Here is a 22,507-nt window from a genome sequence, read left to right as displayed (position 1 = left end):
GACAGTAGGAGCCCTTGAGGGCTCTGGGTAGGAGGAGGGCATGAGACCTTGGCCTCCCGCTGGCCCGGGCCCTCCCAGACGCACCCAGTTCGAGTTTGCACTGAGCTCTGGGTGGAAAGGGAATGTGCTCTCTGGCCTCACTCATTCCAGCCGCCGTCCCTCCCCAGCCTGCCATGCCCACACGCATCCTCCCTCTGCCTTGCTCTCCTCCACCCTGGGCAGCCACCCCGCCCTCTGGGGACCCATCATCCCCACTGAGTCCAGCCTTCATGACAAGCACTGGCTAGCAGGATAGGGCTCAGCTCCGGCCTTTTATGGGCCTCACACTGCCCCCAGCCGGGGCAAGTAGGCGGGACCCCCAGGGCGGTGAGAGGATGAGAGGACTCAGGCTGGGCGACTGCATCCCAGCACGTGTCGGCTGGCCTGGGGGAGGCTCACCACTGGCCCTTGGGAACCCTCCTGCCCAGCGGAAGCCTGGGAGGAGCCCTGGGTGACCGTCCTTGCGGAGACATACAGCTCCTTCCTCCAGGAAGAATGACTCAACAGCTGCCCTGGGGCTGGGCCACCTCCCCAGCCCGGGAGGTCCTGCAGGGGCTGAAGGGGAAGGAACCCAGCTACCTTAGCAATCAGCAGGCCCCACATCCCGGAGTGTAGCGGACCCACAGCCCAAGTCTACCCCTTAAGCTTGTTTGACCCATCTCGTGTTTCATATCGAATGACAGTTGTGAACATTTAAAAGTCAGACTTTATTTAAAAGCTCAAGTTCAATTTCTCTTGAGAACCCAGATGTAGTGTCACTAGGCCACACTCTGCCCATCCACTGTGTATGGCAGAGGGCAGCGGCCTTGAGGCGGGCCCGCCTGACAGCAGCTGGGTCTGTGACGTAGGTCCCCGACTCTGGTTCCTGGGGCTGCAGTGACAAAGTGCCACAGAGTCGGTGGCATCAAAGAGCAGAAATGGATCCCCTCGTGGCTCTGGGGCCAGGAGTTGAAATTAAGGGCCATGTTCCCTCCCTGGTCCCCAGGGAGAACCCTTCCCTGACTCTGCTGGTGCCGATCTCTCCCTCCACCTAAGGGGCCTTCCCCTCTCTCAGCTTTCCCTCTGCCTTTCTCTGAGAAGGACCCTCTCATTGGACGTATAGCTCACCTGATGATCCAGGACGTGTCATCTCTAGATCCTTACCCCAATCACCTCTTCAAAGACCCTTTTCCCAATAAGCTGACATCCACAGGTTCCCAGGGACTTGGCATGAGCATGCCTTTGGGGGCCACCATTCAGCCACTTCACGCCTCCGCTCCCTCCTCTGTGAAGCGGAAATAACCGCCACAGCGCCTGCTCCACAGGCTGCTGGAGAGACGGAGGGCCGTGTTAGATGTCGTTAGTGTCATTCCCAATCTAGAGAGGAAAAGAGCGGCCTGCACGGGCCACTGTGGCTGGGGCGCGCAGGGCACGTGCCCAGGAAATGTGCCCCTCAGGCCGCTGCTCACAGCCCATCCTCCATCCCCTCCCACAGACAACGGCCCCGTGGGCAAGCGGCGCACCGGCACCGCCACCGTGTTCGTCACCGTCCTGGACGTGAACGACAACCGGCCCATCTTCCTGCAGAGCAGCTACGAGGCCAGCGTCCCCGAGGACATCCCCGAGGGCCACAGCATCGTGCAGGTGGGTGTGGCCGGTGGGCCGGGGCAGGCAGGGCCACACTCGGGCCTGAGTGCACATGCTCAGTGGCATCGCGGCAGGGAGGGGCAGAAACAGGAGTGGGCCTAGCTGCTGCCCCGAGAGTAGCCAGTGCTGTGGGGAAGGGGGACCCAGGCCCCCTCCTCCCGGGACAGAGGAGGACCCCAGGTTACTACGTCATCGAGGACAGGGCCCTGGCTCCGCCCCAAAACACAGAAGGAAGGCGTTGGCCCCCTCGTCTCCCTTCCTCCCCACAGCCTGGTCCCGCCCTCCCAGGCAGGCCTTTCAGAGCGGAGAGGAGATGGCCTGGTCGCATTTTCCCAGGAAGGAGCTGAGGAGGGAGCCAGGGCCCAGCGCTGCCCAGAACAGAGTGGCTTTCACGGGCCCTTGGCCGGAGCTCCTCTCCGGGGAAGCACCAGGCACAGGAAGAAAGGGGCAGACACAGAGGGAGAGGGAGGGCCTGGAGCGGGGCCGGGCCCTCCCCAGCACCCGGAGGCCTCTGCGCTGGGCGGGGAGGGGAGCCGGGAATGAATGACCGTCTTCATCCGCTGCAGGGTTTCCGGCTGGGAGGCTGCGCCAAACACAGCCAAACTGGGCCTGCCCGCTGCGCCAGGCGCTGGGCTTGGGAGGCTGGGAGTGCACCCGCCACGCTGCCCAGGGACTGGGAAGGAGGCAGGGAAGGCTGGGAGCAGGGTGCCGGTGCCCAGAGGCACCAAGAGTTCACAAGGGCCTGGCTGGTTACTGAAAGAGGCAGGTTCTCTCCCCCCGGGGGCTTGGAGAGCCCCTCGCCGCTGGCCAAATACCTGCCACTCTGGGGTGTGACCAGGCCTCAGAGCCCCTCCCCATCCCCAGCCTTTCCTTCTCCCTCATGGCAGCCTCACTCCCACCCTGGTCTCCAGGAAGAGAACATCTGGTGCCAAGCAGGGCACTGGCCAGGGGGTGGCCTGGGGGACTGACTGTAGGAGGAACTCATCCTGGGATGTCACAAGGAGGCGAGGGATGGGATAGGAGGGGGGAACAGGCTGTTGGGAGGAGGCCCACCCCACTTTCTAAACCCAAAGGATTGGTTTCTATTACACAACGCTACTCAGACCAGGCATGTGGGGCAGCCCTGTTCCCTTCCTCAGGGAGAGAGGCAGAGGCAGGCACCAGCTTCTCCCGGAAGCTCCTGTCCAAGCAGGACACTGGAGGAAGGACACAGGAGCCTCTCCACAGGGCCTGCTTGTGGAGAGAGCTGCTCCCTGGGGCGTCTGAGGGAGGACAGGACCCCGTAGGCTTTGGGGGACGGTGGATGTACCCAGACTGGGTGTACCCTCCCGTCACTCAGTAACCAGTCCCATTCTTCGTGCCCCAGCGGGTGGAGCCGAGAGGGACTGGGCCCAGTCTTGCCCTCTGTCAGCTCCCAGCACGTAGGAGGGAAGAGACACAGACAGACAAGGATGACTCACACAGCCAAGGGGCCGTGATCCCCGTCCTCCCTCCAGAGGTGCAGAGTCGGGCGGTTCCGGCCACAGTGACCTTCAGCTGGAGAGCAGGGGGGCTTCCTGAGGGGGGCACAGCCGGGGGACAGGCGATGTCCTGGGTCCAGATAACACTAGAATGGTAGTTCAGAGCCAGTTCCCAGGGCCGAGCACCAGACCGAGGCGCGGCCTTTGTCCAGCCAGCACTAGGGAGCGGTGATGGTGTGGGAGCTAGGAGGAGTAGAACCAGAGCTCAGTCTTTAAGAAGACCTGGCCAGCTGCACTGTGGGTCATAGCAGGGGGAGGTGGGCAGCCCCGTGGCTGGCCCCTCAGACCCCCTCTGCCCATTCTCCAAGTGTGGGAGCCAACCACGGCACAGAGCCCTGGCTTTGGGAGGAGAAGGAAGAGTTAGGGGTTCTGAGAAGCCCGCCCTCAGTGGGATTGCCTAGACAGGTAGCCAGGCAATGAAGCAATCACCCAAAACATAGAACCCCATTGTGGTCCGGGCTGTAAGTCCCACAGCTGTCCTGGAGAAAGCTGGACCTTCCCACTGAGGAGAGGCCGCCGTGTTCCCTGGGTGAGGCATGGAGCCACTCTGATGTGTCCACGGAGCCCAGGTGGCATCACCTTCAGTGGCTGGCATGCCTCCTGCCACTCTGACACAACCGGCCTGGCCTCTGCAGGGAGTGGTTACCCCATTCTCGGCCCCTTCCTGGTCCATCCCAACCACACGGGTGCGTTGAAGGCGGGCAGCCAAGGTTGCTATTGGCTGGTCAGTGTTGGGAGTCTCACTCACACCCCCTCCCTCACCATCACCCTCCCTCAGCGGGCGCCCAGGCATCCGGTCTACCGCAGGGTGCAGCTGCGGCCAGGGATTGCTGGGCAATGCTGACAGGGCCCAGGAAAGGCGGGAGGGGTCTCTGGGTTCCCTTTTGCCTTGGGCCCTGAGTGGGGTCCAGGGCAGAGCAGCGCCTTGTCAACAGTTCAGACTTGGCTGGAGGGAACCGTTAGCCATTTGGCAACTTGCACTGAAATCTGAGCTGGGTTTGGCCGTGGAGGGAGGACATGCCTCCTGTTGGGAATCAGGCCCTGCTCCCTGGAGGCGATGGGGGCCTCCTGGCCAGAGAGGGACCCTGGGGTCCAGCTTGTTGTCTCCAGAGCCTCAGCCCAGGGTCCAGGCTGCTGCTTCCCACCCCAGCCAGCAGTCTCAGCAGCAGCAGCAGCAGCGGGCGGGCGGGCCTGCAGGGAGGAAGGTGTTCCCCAGGGCTTCCTGGGAAAGGCCTTGGGCCTGGGCACACAGGGGGTCAGGGCACTGTCTTCCCACAGCCCGTGGTGCCAGGCTGTGTCCGAGGGAGGGTGGTCCAAGGCTCGATCCCTGGTGGCGGCGGCAGCCTGTCATATCTTGGTAGATTCCGTGCAGTGCCAGCCGTGGCTGCCGTCGTGGTCCGGCTGTGAGCACTGCGGGGCGGACCGGCCCCGCCGGAAGCTGTGCAGGGAGCGGCGCAGGGAGCCCAGGCGCGTCCAGAGCCGGAGATGGGGCTCGCTGGGGCTCCCGGGGTGGTGGGGCATGCGCTCCCGCGCCGGGCGGCGGGGGTCCAGGGCAGCCGGCTTGCAGAGGGTCAGGAACAGCAGGCAGAAGGCCAGCAGGAGGAAGATGCAGGCCACGGTGATGAGCACGGGCAGGGGGGCTGCTGCCTCCACGGGGCTCCCCGGAGTGCCGGTTGTGGCGGGGCTGGGGCCCTCTGTGCTCATGGCTTCTGCAACGGGAATGGGACGGAAGCTCAGAGGTAAATCAGCTGGACCCAGGCCTGAGGAGGGGGACAGGGAAGGGGGCTGGGCGCTGCTAAACCAGCAGCAGGTCGCATCACAGCCATTTTACAGGGAGGCCCACAGAGGCGACAGGCTCAGGTCATACAGCGGGAAAACGGTGGAGCTGGGCCTGAACTCCCGCCCCCAGTGGAGGAGCCAGGAATTTTAAAATCAATCCTCACGAATCACAATAGAGTCTTAGACCCGAAAACCTGGGATCTAAGACCAGTGCCTCAGTAATTTGCTCTGTAAGCGGGAATGAGTCCTGGAGTGTGGGGTGCAGAGAGCCTAACAGTTCTGCCGAGGCTGAAATGAGGGGCCCACCGGTGTGTTTCGGTTGGCTCTTGCAGTATTTTTATAAATTTAAATTGTGATTAAAAACCGCAAACAACCAAAAAAAAAAAAAAAAAAAAAAAAAAAAAAAGAGATTTCACATAACTATCTGGACATCTTACATCTCTGGAAATTTCCAAATTTCACCACTGGCAATCTGAGGCCAGTTGTGCCTGGCACGCAGTGGCCGGGGCTGAGCAGCAGCTGCCTCCGTTAGATAAGGCCCTGGCCCCCCGCTCGCCGCCCTCCCCCAGGCCCACTGCACGCCCCACGCCACCTGCCTGGCCCCATGGTGCTCCCCGAGACAGCCCGGCTCTCCCATGGCCAGTGAACTGAGGTCAGGCCCAGGACACACTGAGCCAGTGACCACGTAAAGGCCAGAACCAGGTTTCCTGGCTCCTGGCCCCAGGCCCTTGCCAGTCCTCTGGTTCCCCACCGTCTCCCAGGGCTCATGGAGCTGCTCTGAGAACAGGTGGGACAGAACCCACGGAGAACACGGAGTTGACAGGGTGGGGCTCGGAACCCACACAGACACCAGCCACCTGTCATCACAGAGAATAACACTAGAGGGAGCACCGCAGACGGTCCAATTCCGCTGCTTGCAGAGCCAGGCTGGTGGGTAGCGTGTGAGCGGAGGACAGCTGGGTAGGTGAGGTGCCTCTGGGGGTGCAGGGTCTGGGCCAGGCTGGTGGAATGCCAGAGGCAGGCCCAGTGCGGTCGGCCCTTCCAGTTCCCCAAGAGAAGCCAGGAATCTGGATTTTTAGGCAAACTTTCCTGATGTTTCAGTGTTGGCAACGAATTCGAATTCGGTTAACGCGAGATTGAGAGAGAGAGAGGCGTGGGGGCTAAGCAAGCCCGATTCCAAACACTTCGGAATGCATGCAGCAGGCCAAGCAAAAAACACCAGCCGGCTACATCCAGCTCTGCGAGCCAGCCTTTGTGATCTCTGATTCCTACAAACTCAGGACAGGAAATCCCCAAGGATGGTCCAATAACAACCATGTCTTACTCTTTGCTCTTGGAGACTTCGGTGAGATTGGGGGCAGCGGATTTCCCTTCTTTCCCCAACGTGCAGCCCAGTCTAACTCTCAGCCGTAGGAGGCACTGCAGGTGGCTGCAGAGGGTCCCTGTCAGCAGCAGGAGGAAGTAGAGAGGGCCACCCGCTCCCACTTCCAGACCCCCACCCCCAGTCCCCACCCAGGCACTCACCAGCAGCCTAGGACCAACTTCTTGCTGCCTACAGCCTTGGCCGGTGCCGGACCGACTAAGGGCACCCAGAGCACCCCACCCCGCTCCCTGCCCACTCCCTGCCACCACTCCTTCCAGCATTTCCAGGCGGAACGGGACCCCTCCCAGCTCCCAGCTCCCAGCTGGAAACTCTGATGCCCATCTAGCTGCCATCTAGCTAGACCTCCGCCCTGCAGGCATCGCCTGGAGGGCACTCTGGCCACGGGTTGTCCCATCCCTGAATCTCAGCATGGAGGACAGATGGCGTATGCCCACCGCCAGCTCCCATGGGGAAAACACTGGCAGTCCCTCCATCCCACCCTGGCGGGCTGGGCAGAGTGGTCGCCTCCCTTCGCTCTCCCGCTGGGCCTGCTTTGTCCAGGAGCGTGTGGGCCCTGCTTGGCTGGGAGCAGGAAAAGCACGGTCTGACGTGGGAGACGTCTCGGTCCCGCTAATCCCGCTGTTATTCTGAGGCCTGCACACGGGTCTGGAGACCTGATGGGGCCAGCAAAGCAGGCCCTGGCTCCCGTCCGTGGGAAGCACTGTAACGAAGAGGCCCATGAGGCGGTGACTAGCACCTGAGTCATTCCCTTGGAAGCAAGAGATCCCACGTGCTTGAGAGCACCAAGCCCCCTCCCTGGGCACACGCCAGGCAGCTCCCGTCCCTCGGTGCCCCCCTGACCAGCCAGGCCAGCGGGTTACGGAAAAGGAGGCCTCTGCCTGACCGAGGCGTGGAATCTCTCCGCTCTGGCCATAGCTCTGAAGCTCAGTCCAGAACCTTCTGTCTCACCTCAGAGCTCCATAGAGCAGGGCCTCGGAGCACATGTGGCTGTTTGGCTTCGGGCTAGCCGCTGCCCCCATAGGCCTTTCACACTGCACAGAAGTAGAGGGCCTACCTAGTCTGAGCACACCCTCACCCCCCGTCCCCCTCCCCCCACCACCACCACTTTCCTCCCCAGACCTCCCGCAGTCCCCCGGCACTAACCTCAGAGCCAGCCCTCAGCAGTCCCGAGCCAAGCAGGGTGGGGGGTCTTCTCAGCTGTCCCAGGTGGAGCACCCCGTGGCCCCCACTCACCCTGGGTTCTGCAGGGCCGTGCCCCCCCCCCCCCCCCCCCCCCGTCAGCCAGGCTGGGCAGAGGGGGTCGCCTCCTTCACTCTCCAGCAGGGCCTGGCTTTGTGTACAAGAGTTTGGGCCCTGCCTAGGGAAGGGGTCACTAGGAGGGTAGGGATGGCAACTGGGCTGGGGGAGGGCGGGGGAGCTCTGTTCCTGGCCTCCCCAGGGCTCTGCTGCCTGTCTCCTGGGAGCCCCCTGGGGGCGGGGCACGGGGGGCACTCGGGAGAGGGGGGGGAGGTTTCAATGCCTCTTCGCCCCGTGGCTCTCACCTTCCCCCAGCGGCGCTGGAATGGTATGGTCTGAGCAGCCAGCAGCCCCTATTCAGGGCCTGCCAGCGTCCAGGTTACCCAGGTTACCCAGGAGAGGGGGCGCAGGGGGCGGGAGCAGGCAGCGAGGGGGTCCTGGGAGTCCGGAGGCCCCTCTCCCCTCCTGCGTCTCTGGGCCTCTCCCCTTCCAGGCTCCTCCCTCATCTTCCCAGAAAAGTGCTTTCCTCTGAAGGTGGAGAAAGGAAGGGGGAAAGGCATTCTCAAAGGTCAAAGAGATCACAGGGCAGAAAGCCTAGGATAGAGGGAAGCCACTGCTGTGCTCCTCAGGAGGTGGGCCTTGGATACCCTCAGGCAGTGGCTCTCCCTGCACCCCACACTCCTCCTACACACCCCACACTCCTCCTACACCCCCACACACCTCACACACACCTTCCACACACCCCCACATCTCACATACACCACACACACCCACACCCCTCACATACACCCACACACATACACACACCACATACACCTCCCACCCTCACACACCTCACATACACACACCCACACACACACCCACACACATACACACCTCCCACACCCCACACACCTCACATACACCTATACACCCCACACACATCCCCCACCCCCCTCACATACACCCACACACACACACCCCACACACACCTCCCACATCCCCCACCCCCCTCACATACACACACACACACCCCACACACACCTCCCACACCCCACACACACCTCACATACACCCACACCTCCCACACACATCCCCCACCCCCCTCACATACACCCACACATCCCATACACACACTTCCCACACACATACACATACCCCACCCCATACATCTCACATACCTCACACACCTCCAAGACCCCTCACATACACACACCCACACCCCTCACATACACCTACACACACCCACACACATACACACACACACCTCCCACATGCCACACACTCCACACACACCCTACACACCCCATACACCTCACACACACCCCATACACCTCACACACCCCTCACACACCTCACATACACACACCCACACACCTCCCACACCCCACACACATACACATACCTCACACACACACCCCTCACATACACACATACAACTCCTACACCCTGCACCCCACACATCTCACACCCACACGCCTCACATGCACCCACCCCACACACATCTCACATATACACACCCACACACTTCCCACACACACACACACATACATACACCTCCCATTCCCCACCCCCACAAATACCCTCACCTACATACTCCCACCACCTACACACACACACACACACACACACACACACACACACACGCTCCTCCCCACCCGTCGTTCTTCCCAGAAGCCAGAGCTTCCCTGGCAGTAAGCTGCCTCCTTAGGAGCCTAAGTCTCAGGCAGCTTCTCCATGAAGGAACCCAGGCTCCCAGAAGCACAGCGCGGGGAAGCTGTGGCTCTGCCCAGACCTGAGCCTGGAGCCCAGCCCCTTTTCGGAGCCCTGGTTTGGGGCCCTCAGCAGCTTCCTCCTGCCTTGGCCCCTGACCACAAAAGCACTTTCTGCACAGCCTCAGTCGGACGGGAGCCCTCCCAGGGCTGTCCGATCCCTCAGAGGACAGGAGCCGTCTCAGCCAGCCCCTCAGGTGAAAGCACAGAGGTCTAGAGGGGTGTGGCCTGGCAGGGTCACCCAGTCAAGAAGCAGCCACACAACCCACCACGCTGGGTGAGGTTCTGAGCGCTCCAAAGGCTGGCGGAGGGGCGTGTGGGTGTGTGAGCTGACCTAGTCAAGCCTGGACCCACCTCCCACCTTCTCCCGGTCCTCCCCAAGAACCTGGAGGGGACCAGGGAACAGCTGGCGAGGTCCCCCACCACGGGCAGGGCAGCATGGAGTCAGTCAGGTGTCCTTGGAGGGACGGGAAAGACAGACACGTCCCTCTCCCATCCCACACCCAAGCCTCTGCGGGAGCCACAGGCTTGGGCAGGACAGGCTGGGGGGTGCGGAGGGAAGGAGAGGGACTCCACAAACCTCTCTCTCCCTGGGGGCTGGCATTCGGGGGCTGACTGTATATCCTCCTTCCTCAGCTCATGGCCACCGACGCCGACGAGGGCGAGTTTGGGCGCGTGTGGTACCGCATCCTGCAAGGTGAGTGGGTGGTGTGGGGTGGCAGGGGCCAGCCCGTCCCTTGGCAGAGCGTCTCTCGGCTACCTGGGCTCTGGGAGCTGAGGCTGAGGAAGCCCCAGTCCTGTACACACGGGCGGCCAGAGGGAAGAACCGGGGGCATTCGCCAGTCCTCTGCGCCAGTTAGAGATGAAGGTGCTGCATGTGAGGGGTACGGTCCGCAGCAGCAGCGGCTCCCTATTCAGGGCCTGCCAGCACCCAGCTTCCCCAGGAGAGAGGACTGGGGAACAGGCAGGTAAGCTTAGCCCAGACCCTGCCTCCAGTCCGACCTTCCAGAGGAGTCATGAGGACCAGGATGGCCTTCGGCGGCCAGATCCCCGGAGATTGTCACGGCCCAGCATGCGTCACAGGCCCATCCCTTACCATCACTGTTGCCTTGGGCACGAGGGCAGTGCCCCCAGCTTCCCCAAATGAGTCACAAAGCTCGTGGACCGAGAGGAGGGAGGGTGGATCCCTAGAGGAAAATCAGGGTGCTGTTACCACAGGACTTGGGCACGGCACTGGGCCAGCCGCGAGATGTCCACCAAACCCTGGCTTCACCCGCCCACAGAGAATTTGGTTTGGGCTCCTCTTTCTGTGGTGCCCAGACCCCTCTGAAATATTGAATCCACTGACACTTCGGATGTGGGATGGGAGGGTGTCTCAGGGGTCCCCCAGGCTTCCTGTAAGGAGGGTACAGAGTAAACTTCTACCCACCCCCTCCAGTCCTGCCAGGCAGGGCAGCAGGAGGCAGCGGCCATGTCCTGAGACCTGTGGGCAGGATCAGCGTTCGGGGGGCCGGGTCCCCCTCCCTTACCCCACAATCCCAAGAGGCTCCCGCTCCAGGACAGAGCCCAGGCACCTCCTCTGTCTCTCCGCACAGGTAACGATGGCAAGCACTTCCGCATCCACGTCAGTGACGGGCTCCTGATGCGGGGGCCCAAGCCCCTGGACCGGGAGCAAGACTCGTCCCACGTGCTGATCGTGGAGGCCTACAACCACGACCTGGGCCCCATGCGGAGTTCCGTCAGGGTGAGTCCGGGGTGGGCTGGGGTGGGCGGCTCTCAGACAGCCAGTCAGCCGGGCCTAACGCCCCGCATCACCTCCTGCACTGAGGGCGGGGCAGGGCAGGGCAGGGCTGCCACTGATTGAGGCTCTGAGTGACCAGCTCCCCGGAGTGCTGGGGTGCCCAGCCTGGGATCTTGGATGTATCATTTTTCTCTGAGCCTCCGTTCCTCCAGATGTGGAAGGGGCGTCCATGGTGGGATTAAGGAGCTGTCCTTACCACACTAACCTGCTATGTCTACACAAGAAAATCTCCCCGCTCTGATCTCAGAGATGGACCTGTTGCCCACTTCGCTTAGAAACAAGGAGCCTGAGGCACAGAAAAGGCATGAGTGACAGACCTCAGAGCCCAGGTCTTCTGAGTCTTTCCATGGAAAGTGGCCCCCAAAGATCCCATAGTTCTTCCAGCTGCCCCATCCCATGTATTCTTGTCTGCCCACTTCCCTCACTGCGGGCTCTCCCTTAGCAGCTAAAATCCAGTCAACCTTCATCTTCCTGAGCAGCCAAAAACAGACACACAGGTATTCCCGCTGGCTGGGCCAGTCCATGCCCTCGGGCCCAGTGGCAGGGGGGTGCTGAAATGACCTCTCAAGGTCACCCTGCTGCACGATCAGCAGCTCACGCTTTAACCAGGTGGAAAGTGAGTCAGACCCCGAGGGGAAGAGTGGGAGGGAGATGGGAAAAGTCAGGTGGAGGGACTTTTACCAGAACCGAGTGGAACAGCATCACTCTTCTTATCGGCCCCATCTGCAGCGGCTGCCCCCCCCCCAATCCTCCCCGAGCTGGAAACAATGAGCAGAGGCTGGCGGGGTCACCAGCGCTCAGCAGGGCTGGGGGGCAGGTGACTCAGCCTCCGCCCCCTCCTCCTGCTGCCCCTGAAACTCTGCTGCAGGAAGCGAGGGGAAGGGGAGCCTGGTTCTACGGCCGCCCTTCCACGTGAGATCTGGCCGCCAGTGGAGATGGCAGAGTGGGGCAGACCCCTGGGGGTTTCACACCTGGGGGTTTCGGGGAACAATTCCGGAGCCCTGGTGACTGAGAGTGGAGCACAGTTACCTGAATACGCACTCGGGCAGTCCCCCAGGGCCCCGCTCACCTGCAGGCCTGTGGAATCGCTTATTCACACCACGACACACACAGTCACGTCAGAGCCTGCCCTTTGTGGGACCAACCTCCGGCCACAGAATGACTGATGTCAGCACAGCTCAGGGGGCTCCCTGGGCTGCACGCCTCCTAACCACAGCCCCCCTATGGTCCCCTCACCCTCCCAGAAGCAGGGTGAATCATCTCTAATTTTTGTTTTTTGTTCTGGTGTCAGTCAAGTGAGCAGTCCTGCCAAAAGAGCACCTAGGGGCAGAAGAGGATTACCCCAAAGAAAAACCAGAGGCCTCTCTAAGGCTGGCTGTTGTTGGTTGCCTCAGCATGGTGGCAACCAACAACAGCCAGCCTTTCTTAGCTGAAGAGTTTTTTAACAAAATGGTGTGCAGCGCCTGGGGCACTGTGTCGCACGGATCAAAGCCGGGCGGTGCAGATCAGTGCCAGGGTGGGGCCTCGGCTGCACGGGCTTGCCACCCTCCTCCTCCTGCTCCCCTCCCCAGGAACCCGGAGGAGTGAGGAACCCACACATCGTGCTCAGTCTGTGCCGGGCACTTTGCTACGTGCTTCATGTACCTGAACTCATGTGATCCTCACAAAAATCATAAAACACTGTTGTTATGCCCATTTTACAGATGAGGAGGTTGAGGCAAAAAGGCATTGGCCATTGTTTTAGGGTCACCCCGCCGTAAAGGCAGAGCCGGGCTTCCTAGCAGGCAGGCAGGCCAGGCAGGCAGTCCATACACAAGGCTCTTCAGAGCACGGCCTTCTCCCCCTGGGCGACCCGTGGAGTCCCCAGCCCCACGTGAGCCCCAGGAAAACCAGGGCCTTTTTGAGGACAGTGCTGACTTCAGCTTGGCCCAGGATTCGGGTTCCCAGCAGCAGCAGGGATGTTTGCAGGGACCGTCCACGTTCTCCAGGTCCCCCTTCAGAGACCAGGGACGGCGGGAGGGAAGGGCTGGGGAGCTCGGAGTGAGACAGTCCTGTGGGGACCTGGGACTCACATGCACATTGCAGGAGCTCGCAGGCATGCTCACACGCATACATACACACACACACACACACACACACACACACACACACACACACTCTCTCACTCACTCACTCACTCACTTCCCGCCCTGTCCCCGTTGGAGGGCACAGCCCTGGACAGAAAGTGAGGCTGGCTCTCCAGGGAGCCTGGTCGCTTAGTAACTGCTCAGCAAGAGCTTGGCAGACCTGTGTTTCCTGTACATCTGTGTCTCTCGGGCTTGTAAACCACACACCATTTTGCCGTCTCTGCTGCAAAAAAAACACAAGGCTGAAACCAAACCAACCAGTGGAGAGCGGCTTGCAGCCAGCCTCAGGGCGGACGGGCCACACCCAGGCTCTGCCGCCTCCCTCATTTTATCCTCCGCTAGACTAGCCCTGTTTTCCCCTCGACCCTTGGCCTCAAGGCCTCTGGGATAAGCAGGCCGGGAAGGGGAAGGCTCACACTTGAAAGATGAATGGTTAGTTTCTGTTTATGGAAAGAGAGTTCCCGAAACTCGTCCATGCAAATTTCCCCAAAGCTGCCCCCCTCTCTCCTCCCCCCCTCCCACGGGCTCCACAGCCAAACTCCTGGGGAAGCCAAACTGAGAAGGTTCTGGCTCCTGAGCAGCTGTGCTCTGGGGTGGGCACTGCAGTTTGCATATGGGTTCCGGGTGTCTGGGCGTGAACATGTAATGACTAAGCAGGGCTCCAGGAGCAGGGAAGGAGAGACTTTTTCCCCCATATGCCTCTCTGCCCCTCCCTCCCCCCCCCCCCACACACACACACCAGAGTTCTCCACCATCTCTGCTTATGCCAAAAGAAGCCCCTCACTTCTCTTCAGCCAGTTCCCAGCTAAACCCCATGGGGCTAATCCCCGAGGCTGTGACCAATCGGAAACCGAACGTCCGTGCTCTCAGACAGTCCGTGCCTCATCCACCATCGGTGCTGTGAAGTCTGTGCTGCACATCACTGCCCTGCCCTGTCAGCTCCCTCTGCACCCTGCTAGCAAGTGCACTGGCCTGGGCCTGGGCCCGGGTCTGTCAGGCTGGAAGGAGGCTGTCTCGCCGGTTCTGGGCCAGCTTACCCCTGGCGCAGTGTGAAGAGCAGTGGTGCTGGTAGATTGGGAACCACAAGATCCCCCCCTCCCTCTCCAGCCCTCTCAGCTACCGTGAGGCCTTGGGCCTGTTTCCCCATCTGAGAACGAGGCAGGAGCCCTGGGCCTCCCCACAGCTCCTTGAGCACCAATAGCTCCCTCCCCAGCACACCGGTCCTTAGAGCACAGCTGGGCCACCCCTGCCCTGTGCTCCTGGGGGAGGGGCAGGTGGGATGGCAAAAACAAGGGCGTGATGTGCTGATCTCTAGTCATAGACGTCTCTTCGTAAACATCTTTTAAATTTTGTTTTTGTTATGCAAGACTTCTGTATTCATTAAAGAGAAATGAGCAAGTGCAGAAAAGCAGCGATGAACAAGATGCATGCTTCTGCAATTCAAAAATAGCCACTGTCATGGGCCGGGGCCCCAGAAGCAGATCCTGCCACAAGGATTGGTGTGAACGCGGTTAGCAGGCAGTGACCCCAGGAAAAGCAGGAGGGGTCATGGGACCAGCAAGGAGAGGCACTGGCCAAGGAGCTCCGGGGGAACTGTGACTCAGCCCCACGGGAGCCCTGGGAGTCACCCTGGCTGCCCAGTGGGGCCCAGGAAGCCGGAGAACCCAGGCTGCTCTCCTGTCCGTCAGTGGGAAGGGCTGGGTGTGCGGTCCCAGCAGTTGGTGGGGGCTGTGCTGGCAGGGAGAGCCCCCGGAGAAGGGGCCTGAGAATCTGAGAAATGACACCCTCTGCGCCAACCACCATTAACATTTTTCTGTCCATTCTCCCGGACACGTTTTGGTATTTGAATGGGGTCACTTTGAAACTCTTCCAGGGCCTGGCGCATTTTGTCTTCGTAACAACCCTGGGAGTGACATGGGACATGAGTTATTATGTCGATATTACTGTTCCATAACTGAGGAACTTGGTGGCACAGAAGAGTCACTAATTCCTCACAGGTTCCCGCAGGGTTAGTAGTAGAGCCCAGAGTAAGACAAGGTTCGTTCCGTAATAGGTGATGTTTGAGCACCTGCCATATGCCAGGTGCTGTGCGAGGTGGGGAGGGCGCGGCAACACCCAGGCAGCCCCGGCCTCTCCTCCCAGCCTCCGGCTGGCCCAGGAGAGCAGCGACCACACACTCTGGCCCGGGGAGCTCAGCTCTGGGCTTCCCGGTCTCCCCCACTCTGACCTTCTCCTCCGGCCGCTCCTAGGTGATCGTGTACGTGGAGGACGTCAACGACGAGGCCCCGGTGTTCACGCAGCAGCAGTACAGCCGCCTGGCCCTTCGAGAGACTGCGGGCATCGGCACGTCGGTTATCGTCGTCAAAGCCACGGACCGAGACACCGGTGAGGCCAGCAGGGGCCCCCGGGAGTCCCGTTCCCCAGAGTGACCCTCCCCAGCTAAGTCCCTCCCACTCCTGCAGGGCCTGTCACTCTTGGGCTCTCCCCTCCCCCTCCGATCAGCAGCTCCCAGGCCAGGAAGGGGCTCCCGGACGGTGTAGGTGGCTTCCTCCCCAGATGCCCAGGACCAGGAGGGCGGGATGGAGAGAGGAGGGGGAGGTCACAAGTTTGGAATGTGCAGATTCATTATCGCAGCACCCAGCCGCTCCCAGCAGCCTTTAGCTAGGAGCGGGGCAGGGCTGGGAGCGGTGAAGGACCTGTCAGAAAGCTGGGGAGGCCTGTTCCTCCAGCCAGCCTCTTGCTGCATTCCACACAGGCTCTCAAGGGGTGGCGTGCCCTGTTCTACAGGACGGCGTTCTGTCAGGCTCCCCAGGGCCACAGTGAGCGGTGCAAAATCAAAGAGCGTGCCAGGTCACTGCGTTCCTCTTCGTGGGGGCTGGCTGGCTGGGCCAGGGAGGAGCTCTTCCCTGAAGGTCTGCTGCCCCCAGAGAGGCTCCCTGAATGGCTCCTCGTTTCCCAGTTCCTGCGCTTCCTCCATGTCAGTGGTTCTGGTGGCTCCCTGCCCACTTGCCAGCATCCCCCGCTAAGCTGGGCGCAGGGCGGGTGTGGGGAGAAAGGGCTCCGCACGCTCTCAGGTGGACTGCTTTCCCGTTTACACAGTGGAGGTCCACACCTCACGTGGCCCAGGGGTCCTTGACCTTTGCAAAGGGTCAGGAATTCCTTTGAGAAATGAGTCAAGTCTGTGGATCCCTCCGTCCCCAAAATGCACATCCATTCGGACTTTTGCAAATGATTTCAAGGGAGGCTGGGATTTCCTGAGTGGTTTCAGGACCATACCCCTGTCAGTCTAGGCCCGTGGTCGGCAAACCAACCTCGGCTCGCCAGCCGCATGCGGCTCTTTGGCCCCTTGGGTGTGGCTCTTCCACAAAAATACCACAGCCTGGGCGAGTCTATGTTGAAGAAGTGGCGATAGAAGTTTAAGTTTAAAAAATTTGGCTCTCCAAAGAAATTTCAATCGTCGTGCTGTTGATGTTTGGCTCTGTTGACTAATGAGTTTGCCGACCACTGCTCCAGGGACGTCAGCCAAGGAAGTCCGCCTCTGGCACCTGGATGAAGGGGGAAGGAGTTGGGGAAACGGAAGAAGGTGAATGAAGACTTGGTCACCCCTGAGGATGCTGCCCCTGTTGATCGAACACTTTTTAGATCAACACCTCCACTACAGAGATCCTAATTTCCCCACCGTCTTGTCCGAATACCCATGTGAGGTGCTTGAGCTTAAATTTTGAAGCTCCACTAGCAAACCCCCTCTGGCACATCTCATGCCCTGACCAGGCCCCAGAGGGGGTCCACAGCGTGTGCTGGGCCTTGCCGCCCACCTAGACCTTGACCTTGACACCCTGTCCTCTGCTGCATCCCTTGGGGCGATTCAGCCTGCAGGTGGGGAGCAGTGCTCGCCGGGTAGGCCACAGCCAGGGGCAGCTTGGGAAGCGCCACCGCCATCCGGGATGGCACAGCCTCTTGCGTCCTCCTGCAGGGGACGGCGGCCTGATAATCTACCGCATCCTGTCGGGCGCCGAAGGGAAATTCGAGATTGACGAGAGCACGGGGCTCATCATCACGGTGGACTACCTGGACTACGAGACCAAGACCAGCTACCTGATGAACGTGTCCGCCACGGACCAGGCGCCCCCCTTCAACCAGGGCTTCTGCACCGTCTACATCACCCTGCTCAACGAGCTGGACGAGGACGTGCAGTTCTCCAACGCCTCCTACGAGGTCGCCATCCTGGAGAACCTGGCCCTGGGCACCGAGATCGTGCGGGTGCAGGCCTACTCCATCGACAACATCAACATCATCACCTACCGCTTCGACGCCCACACCAGCGCGCAGGCCAAAGCCCTCTTCAAGATAGACGCCTACACGGTGAGGGGGGCTGGGGCCGCAGGTGCCCTCCCCAGGAGCAGGGAGCGCAGCCCTCGTAAAGCTAGCCAGCGCTGACCCAGCTTCTCCTCTGTGCATGGCGCGCTCCTCTTCGTCATAAAGTATCTTTGAGATAAACACCCCTGAAATACATTCCCTTTCCTAGTGGTATTTAGGCATAAGATGAAGTTTATACCGAGGCATCCTGGTATCCTTGTTGCTAGATAATGAAAGCTATTCAGGCCATCGTGTTTCCGTTTTTGCCTTGGCTGTTGGGAAGCTCCAGAATGGATGGTGTGCATCATTGCAATAGCCAGTATGAGCTCGGTGCCTGGTGCAGCTCTCATCTACTGCCCGGCTCTCCCTTTGTTGTCTTTGTTTCAGTGTTTTTTTTTTTTTTATAAGAATCCCTTCTTTGAAAATAGGCATGGTAATATCCCTGCAGTGTCCCAGGGCCTTGTCCTGGGCGTGTTGGGAGCACAGAGATGAACAAGAGCCTCCCCAGCCTTCAAAGCATTCTCAGGCTGGAGGCAGAAGCAGGAATAGTCAAGGCTACAAGTCAGAGCCCCGACGGGAAGGTGTGGACAGACTGCAGTGCGGTGTAACGGAGTGTCTCTGGGGCTCGGAGAGGAGCGGTCATGCCCGGCCGGGAAGCAGGAAGCCTGCCTGGAAGGGGTGGTGTCTGAGTGGGACTGAGAACAGCAGGATTGCAATGGTTATGCCAGGCAGAGGGAGGGTGGGGTGGCCCAGCGAGCAGAGTGGCAGGGTTCGTGAGGAGTCTGCTTTGGCCGGAGCATGGGAACTGCTTGGGGGTGGGACAGGCTGGTGGGTGGATGCACTGTTTCACTCTCCCATCTGGATCCTCCCCGCAGGGTGTGATCACAGTCAAGGGCCTGGTGGACCGGGAGAAAAGCGACTTCTACACCTTGACGGTGGTGGCGGATGACGGCGGCCCCAAAGTAGACGCCACTGTGGTGAGTGACTCCCCGGGTGAGAGCCCCAAGGTGCATCCCGTCACCAGCCCAAGGCACCCCAAACCCACATCTTCACCAGCCACCCAACCTGCGGGCTAGGCGGGGGTTTGCTAGCCCAGGGGCAGGCAGCCTGTGGCAATCCCGCCACACCTTCCTGGCAGCCTGGCCAGGATGAGACCTCAGACAGGTGGGGTGGGGTGGGGGAGGCATCCCCACAGACCACTGCCTGGAACGGGGGTCAGAGGAGCTGCCGACTGCTAACCAACTGCATCTCTGCCTCTTCTCTCCCGCGGCCTCCTCCTGCGGCTCTCGCTACAGAAGGTGAGTAAGCATGGCCCGGGACCCTCCCCGGCGCTCTCGGCTGTGGCCAGTGCTGGCTCGGGCCCTGAGTGGCGCTGGGCCTTCCTGCCTCCCTGGGGAGAGGTCCCTGTTCAGGCCCTTCACGGCCGTCCCAATTCATCCACCCCGTACCCAGTGTCCTGCTCTGCCCTCTCTGCCCTCCATGTCCTGCTGAGTCTCCATGGGACGCTGGGGTGGAGGGCCCACTCACAAGGAGTGGGTAGAACACACAATGAAAGGAACACTGAGGCCTCAGCCCAGCTGTGTGACACAGGCCAGTTGTTCAGCCTCTCTGTGCTTCCTTTTCTCAGGTCTAGAATGAGGGTCAGGCCAGCAGCCCTGCCTTCTTCAGAGGATGTGAGGGAGATGGTAGAGGAGCTGGCGGATAGGAAACCTTTGTAAACTAGTCTTGCAGAGAGGCGTGGTGGGAGTGGCTTCTGTAAAGGGACCCCCAGCCCTTCCCTGACTTGGAGTCGGTGTAAGAAGTGTGTTGTACGGCAGTGCATGTGAGTGGAGGGCACAGCGCCAGGGCCAGGGTGCTGGCAAGGGCAGCGTGTGTCACTGGCTCAGGGACTCTCAGGAAAGGCAGGGAGACCATGTGCTGGGCCCTCTTCGGGCAGAGTGACCCCTGCGTCAGAGGTTCCTAGGAAGTGGGAGAAGTGGGAGAGGCAGGTGGGTGACCTCAGGCTGGGGTGGGTCCCAGGGGAGGGGTCCCCTGAAGTGGCATCCTGCAGTGAGAATGAGAGCACGCAGCCATCATGGCTGTGCACCAGCCAGGCTGGTCCAGGCCGCCTGGAGACACAGGGGTGTCCAGCTCTGCATCAGCCTCGTTATGGCCACATTTTCTCCCCCACTGGGTCCCCGTCACATCCACAACCAAGTCTTTGCAGGGAGCCAAATGCAGCTGCTCGGGTCCTCCACCCCACAGCTCCCTGAGAGGCCCGGCTCCAGAGGCCCCAGTGGTGGCTTAATCGTGTCCCAAAGCCCCCTCCATCCATGGGCCCAGCCTGGGGGTGAGTGAGACCATAAGCAGCACTGCATCTACACAACTCCCTGCAGCCCCCACGGTCCCAGAGGGCAGCCATTGAGCTGAGTCCTCGGCAGTGGGCAGAGGGCAGCGGGCAGGTGCCCTGTGTCCAGCAGCTCCTGCCCTCCAGCCACAGGAGCTAAGGCTCAGATGGTGACGTGGGGCCCTTTCCCCGGACCTCAGCAGCCTCATCTGTACAATGGGCCAGTTGTTCCTCACCCTCGCTGCCATGAGAAGGCCAGGGGCCGAGGACAGGTGGAGACTGGCAGGAGCTGGGATGCTCCCCAAGGCTGCTAAAGGCCCTTCCTGGACCAGCCCCCCACTTCCTTGCACAGCTGGCAAGGGCCGTTCAGGGCACACATTTCTGTGCAGGCCGCTGTACTTCCACAGCCACTTCACCCTCTTCCAGGCAAGACCCTCACCCCTTTGCTCTGCCCTGGCTTCTCAGAGGCTCCCAGGACCACTGCCCCCGATACGCCAGCCCTGGTAGCCCCAGACTTGTTGGAGGTGCGAGGGTGGAGACAGGCTGAGGGGCCTTTTAGGGGTGCTACCGTTTCCTCCATGAAGCCAGAACCCCAAACCACAACTCACCTACACCTGACTCCTCCCGGGCCCCAATAAACCCTATCGGCCCCTGGAGAGGTGGGGAGCCCCAATAGCTCCCATAGGCCCCTGGAGGGGTGGGGAGCCCCAGTAGCTCCCATAGGCCCCAGGAGGAGGGTTGGGGAGGCCGCAGGAAGGGCAGACCAGGGGCAGGGTCTCTGCTGTGAGAGTTCCTGAGTGTAATACCCTCAGGCCTCCAGGGGATGGGATAGGAAGATTTGGACCAGAAGGTCCTAGATGGAGACACAGACCCACATTAATTCCCATGGTCCTTGACACCTGCCCTTCCTCCTCTGAGGCCAACTCCCTGATGCTGATCATCAGAGCAGTCATCAAGGGAGCACTGACTGTGGGCCAGGCTCTTGGATGGGCTCAGGGTACAACAGGAAACCAAAATCAGACATAGTTCCTACCTTCACAAGCATAAGATACAATGGGGAAGAGACACGGACCAAAGTATCACACCAATAAATGTATGCCACATGAGACCCCTGATAATACAATGTCGGGGAAATCCAGGAGGGCCTCCCTGAGGAAGTGTCCCAAAGCTGAGGTTCCCAGAAAGCATAGGAACAAGGCCGTTTCAGGCAGAGGAAGCAGCCCGGAAAGGCCCTGCAGTGGGAAAAAGCATGGGGAACGCGCACAAGGCCTGGACCCAAGTGGGAGGGTGTGGGGTGGGTCGGAGCACAGGGGCCTTGCTTGTGTGTGCCCTGAGAAGAGTGCGGTGGGCATAGTTATGCCTGTTTCACAGGTGAGCACACGGGGGCTCCAGGACTTGATGGAACTTCCTGACCAATATCCGTGATGGTTGGGCAGAGTCTTGGAGAGTGAAAGCATGCCCATCTGCCAGGCAGGAGGCAGGGCAGGGACCATCCTTACCTTTTTGCTTGCTCACTTCTTCCCCCCAGCATCCTCGTGCGGTAGGTGTTCTCGTTCTTATTTTCAGCTGAGAGGGTGGAAAATCAGAGAGGCTTAATAACTTTTTCCAAAGTCGCACAGCTGGTGAGTGGAAGTGGTGGCGTTGGTCCTGCCGTGAAGCCTGGGCTTGTTGCCGTGTGGTTTTTGGCTGGGTTTTTTGTTGGCTCTTTTTGGTTGTTGGGTTTGTTTTTTTTTTAAGATTTTTTAAAATTGATTTTTAGAGAGAAAGGAAGGGGAAGGGAGAGAGGTTAAAATGTGAGAGTGAAACATCCGATCAGCTGCCTCCTGCATGCCCCCTCCAGGGATGGAGCCTACAACCGGGGCATAAGCCCTGACAGGGAATCGAACTGGTGACCTTTCAGTGCATGGGAGGACACCAACCAACAGCCACACCACCAGAGTGCTTTGTACCTTTGTTTATTTTTTAAATATATTTTTATTGATTTCAGAGAGGAAGGGAGAGGGAGGGAGAGATAGAAACATCAATGAGAAAGAATCATTGATCAGCTGCCTCCTGCATGCCCCACACTGGGGATTGAGCCTACAACCTGGGCATGTGCCCTTGACCAGAATCAAACCCGGGACCCTTCATCCGCAGACCGACGCTCTCTCCACTGAGCCAAACCGGCTAGGTCTGCCTTATGGTTTTAAAAACTGTCTACAGATAGGGGAGAGTGGCTAGGACCCAGAAGAGGACGACAAGCCTGTTTGCAAAGGAGGACAAAATGCATCTCCTCAGCAGTGTGTAGGGTTCCTAGGGGGGCAGGCAGGCCTGGGAGCCCAGAACCCCAGGACCGGGAATCTGACCCGGGGAGGAGGCCTGGACTGGGGTTGTTAAAGTCTTAGCCTCCTCCTGCCCTACCTCAACCCCCTCATCAGTGACCCTAAGGGGCACCTGTGGTGCCGGCCTCCTGGCCCCTGGCATTGGCCTTCCCTGGGCTGCAGGCTGCACCCACAGCGGGGCCTGCCCTCCAGCTCGCTGTCCCGACCCTGCAGGACACTGAGCTGTGGACGCTGAACAAGCT

The 22,507-nt window shown here is 60.5% G+C and overlaps 2 protein-coding genes across 9 annotated transcripts in view; one reads left to right on the top strand and one right to left on the bottom strand.

Annotated features, from left to right (window-relative positions):
• LOC311632903 (cadherin-23-like) overlaps positions 1 to 16,048 on the top strand; it is a 299,605-nt gene extending 283,557 nt beyond the window's left edge. Inside the window, exons 27-30 of the mRNA XM_084904920.1 lie at positions 1,514 to 1,662; positions 9,972 to 10,032; positions 10,931 to 11,079; positions 15,512 to 16,048. Coding sequence (XP_084761046.1) covers positions 1,514 to 1,662; positions 9,972 to 10,032; positions 10,931 to 11,079; positions 15,512 to 15,691 — 539 coding nt within the window. The 3' untranslated portion in view covers positions 15,692 to 16,048. The remainder of the gene's footprint in view (positions 1 to 1,513; positions 1,663 to 9,971; positions 10,033 to 10,930; positions 11,080 to 15,511) is intronic.
• On the bottom strand, positions 723 to 21,459 carry LOC311632935 (uncharacterized protein C10orf105). 8 transcript variants are annotated; one of them, XM_084904997.1, is made up of 2 exons: positions 21,444 to 21,459; positions 723 to 4,894 (listed from the first exon to the last, which is right to left on the bottom strand). In XM_084904997.1, the coding sequence occupies exon 2, from the start codon at positions 4,887 to 4,889 to the stop codon at positions 4,533 to 4,535; it is 357 nt and encodes a 118-aa protein (XP_084761123.1). In that variant the 5' UTR covers positions 4,890 to 4,894; positions 21,444 to 21,459; the 3' UTR covers positions 723 to 4,532. The 8 variants fall into 8 exon arrangements, with proteins under 8 accessions (XP_084761123.1, XP_084761120.1, XP_084761121.1 ...); XM_084904994.1 differs by lacking the exon at positions 21,444 to 21,459 and adding an exon at positions 15,490 to 15,624; XM_084904995.1 differs by lacking the exon at positions 21,444 to 21,459 and adding an exon at positions 15,490 to 15,624 and having other exon boundaries at positions 723 to 4,891.
• Between the last annotated feature and the right edge of the window lie 1,048 nt (positions 21,460 to 22,507).

This window comes from Pipistrellus hanaki, assembly GCF_964339955.1.
Source record: "Pipistrellus hanaki genome assembly, chromosome: 14".
NCBI lineage: Eukaryota > Metazoa > Chordata > Mammalia > Chiroptera > Vespertilionidae > Pipistrellus > Pipistrellus hanaki.
This window is presented reverse-complemented; position numbering and strand designations above follow the sequence as displayed.

What these genes read in the sequence shown, in the direction of transcription:
- LOC311632935 (XM_084904992.1), bottom strand. Translation starts at nt 6,680, where the DNA reads ATGGCAGCTAGATGGGCATCAGAGTTTCCAGCTGGGAGCTGGGAGCTG. An exon ending in TGGTCCTAGGCTGCTGGTGA is followed by an intron (nt 4,892 to 6,484) that starts GTGCCTGGGTGG and finishes CCGTTGCAGAAG; the next exon opens with CCATGAGCACAGAGGGCCCC.